Below are 1,326 nucleotides of genomic sequence, written 5' to 3' on the forward strand. Positions count from 1 at the left end.
GAAATCCAGAAATAATTCCAAAACGATGTTTGATATGAAAAAGTTAACAATATACTGCTCTGCCCACAATGTCAATTAGAGCTCGACAGCTCAACCGGTTCTCTAAGTATAAGCCAACTAAGAGCGGCAATCCAGATCTATCTTGTATATTTTTATAAAGTGGAGACCATTTAAACGCAAACCCAAAGTTCGAGCCTCTGCCTGCAAAGATAGAAAAGTTGCGCAATCTAGTAGGTCAACACGAAAAAGAGAACGATGGCATTAAACAATATTTGCTGGACAAAAGAAATAGATTGACAAAGTGTACCATTTGATGGTTCAACCAGAGAAGGAATATTCAAGGAATTCAATTATAATCGTTTCTTAAACCTCTATCCCTACAGAAAAGCTAATATTTGATTTGAAAAACATTTTACGGGTATCTCAGATGCAAGCAAAACCGACGTACCACAAGCTCAAAAGGCAAGAATTTCTGTATGCAGTGGAACATTTCAACACACATGTGAAAAACTTTTGAATATAGAACGCTCTAGTCAGTTTGATTGCGTGGAAAGTTGCAAAAGGCTCAGAGAACGATTACTCAAAAGCGCATCTGAACATCTATTGTCCAAAACATTATCAGCTCAGATTGCATTCGGCAGTTAAACCAATACTACAGATTCAGACGATTTACAGCCGACGAAATTCTATAATAAATAACGAAGGCTTATCTGGGAAAAGAAGGAAATAGATCCGCAATCAAATGAAAATTTTCTTTTTTTTTCTATTATCTTTCACTCCCATTATACAAATATTACAAGTGATTTAGGGCGAGTAGTTTCCGCAAAGAACACTTACAATTTCCAGTACCTACAAGTGTGTAATTGAGATTAAAAAATATTGGTGTATGGTCAGAACATGAGGTGTGTACTAGTGATTCGGTAGATGAAATGAATGACTTGACTTCATAGACTCTTTAATCGAAAACCTGCCCCTTTGAAGTTTACATTTTGTAGCTTTTACAGATCTACATCAGAATACTCCTAATTAAGCACATTTGCCTATTTTGTATCGAATAAATGACCTTAATTCTTTCTAAGTAACAATTTCTGGTACATCCTTGCATTAAAACCAATAAATAAATATTACAGACTTAGATACCTAGATTTTTGAGTTAGTTTCCAATTTAGAACAATTAATGTTTGGAAGAAAGTTGGAAGACAAGAGAGAGTGAAACTTGTTTTTTAGAGTGAGCGAATTAACGCTGAGGGTTTTCAGAGAAGTGACGGCCCCTTGCAAAGTGATTTGGGACTTGAGTAGCTGATGCTCAACTGAGCCGAGAGTTTT

The 1,326-nt window shown here is 35.6% G+C and overlaps 1 protein-coding gene across 1 annotated transcript in view; it reads right to left on the reverse strand.

Moving 5' to 3' along the window:
- Positions 1–6: 6 nt before the first annotated feature.
- LOC125505862 overlaps positions 7–1,326 on the reverse strand; it is a gene marked incomplete at its 5' end in the record, with an annotated part of 1,465 nt that continues 145 nt past the window's right edge. Inside the window, 2 exon segments of the mRNA XM_048670639.1 lie at positions 7–263; positions 1,162–1,326. Coding sequence (XP_048526596.1) covers positions 228–263; positions 1,162–1,326 — 201 coding nt within the window.

This window comes from Dendroctonus ponderosae, unplaced genomic scaffold (assembly GCF_020466585.1).
Source record: "Dendroctonus ponderosae isolate FM_Combo_2020 unplaced genomic scaffold, Dpon_F_20191213v2 Dpon_F_20191213_1, whole genome shotgun sequence".
In the NCBI taxonomy this organism is placed as follows: Eukaryota; Metazoa; Arthropoda; class Insecta; order Coleoptera; family Curculionidae; genus Dendroctonus; species Dendroctonus ponderosae.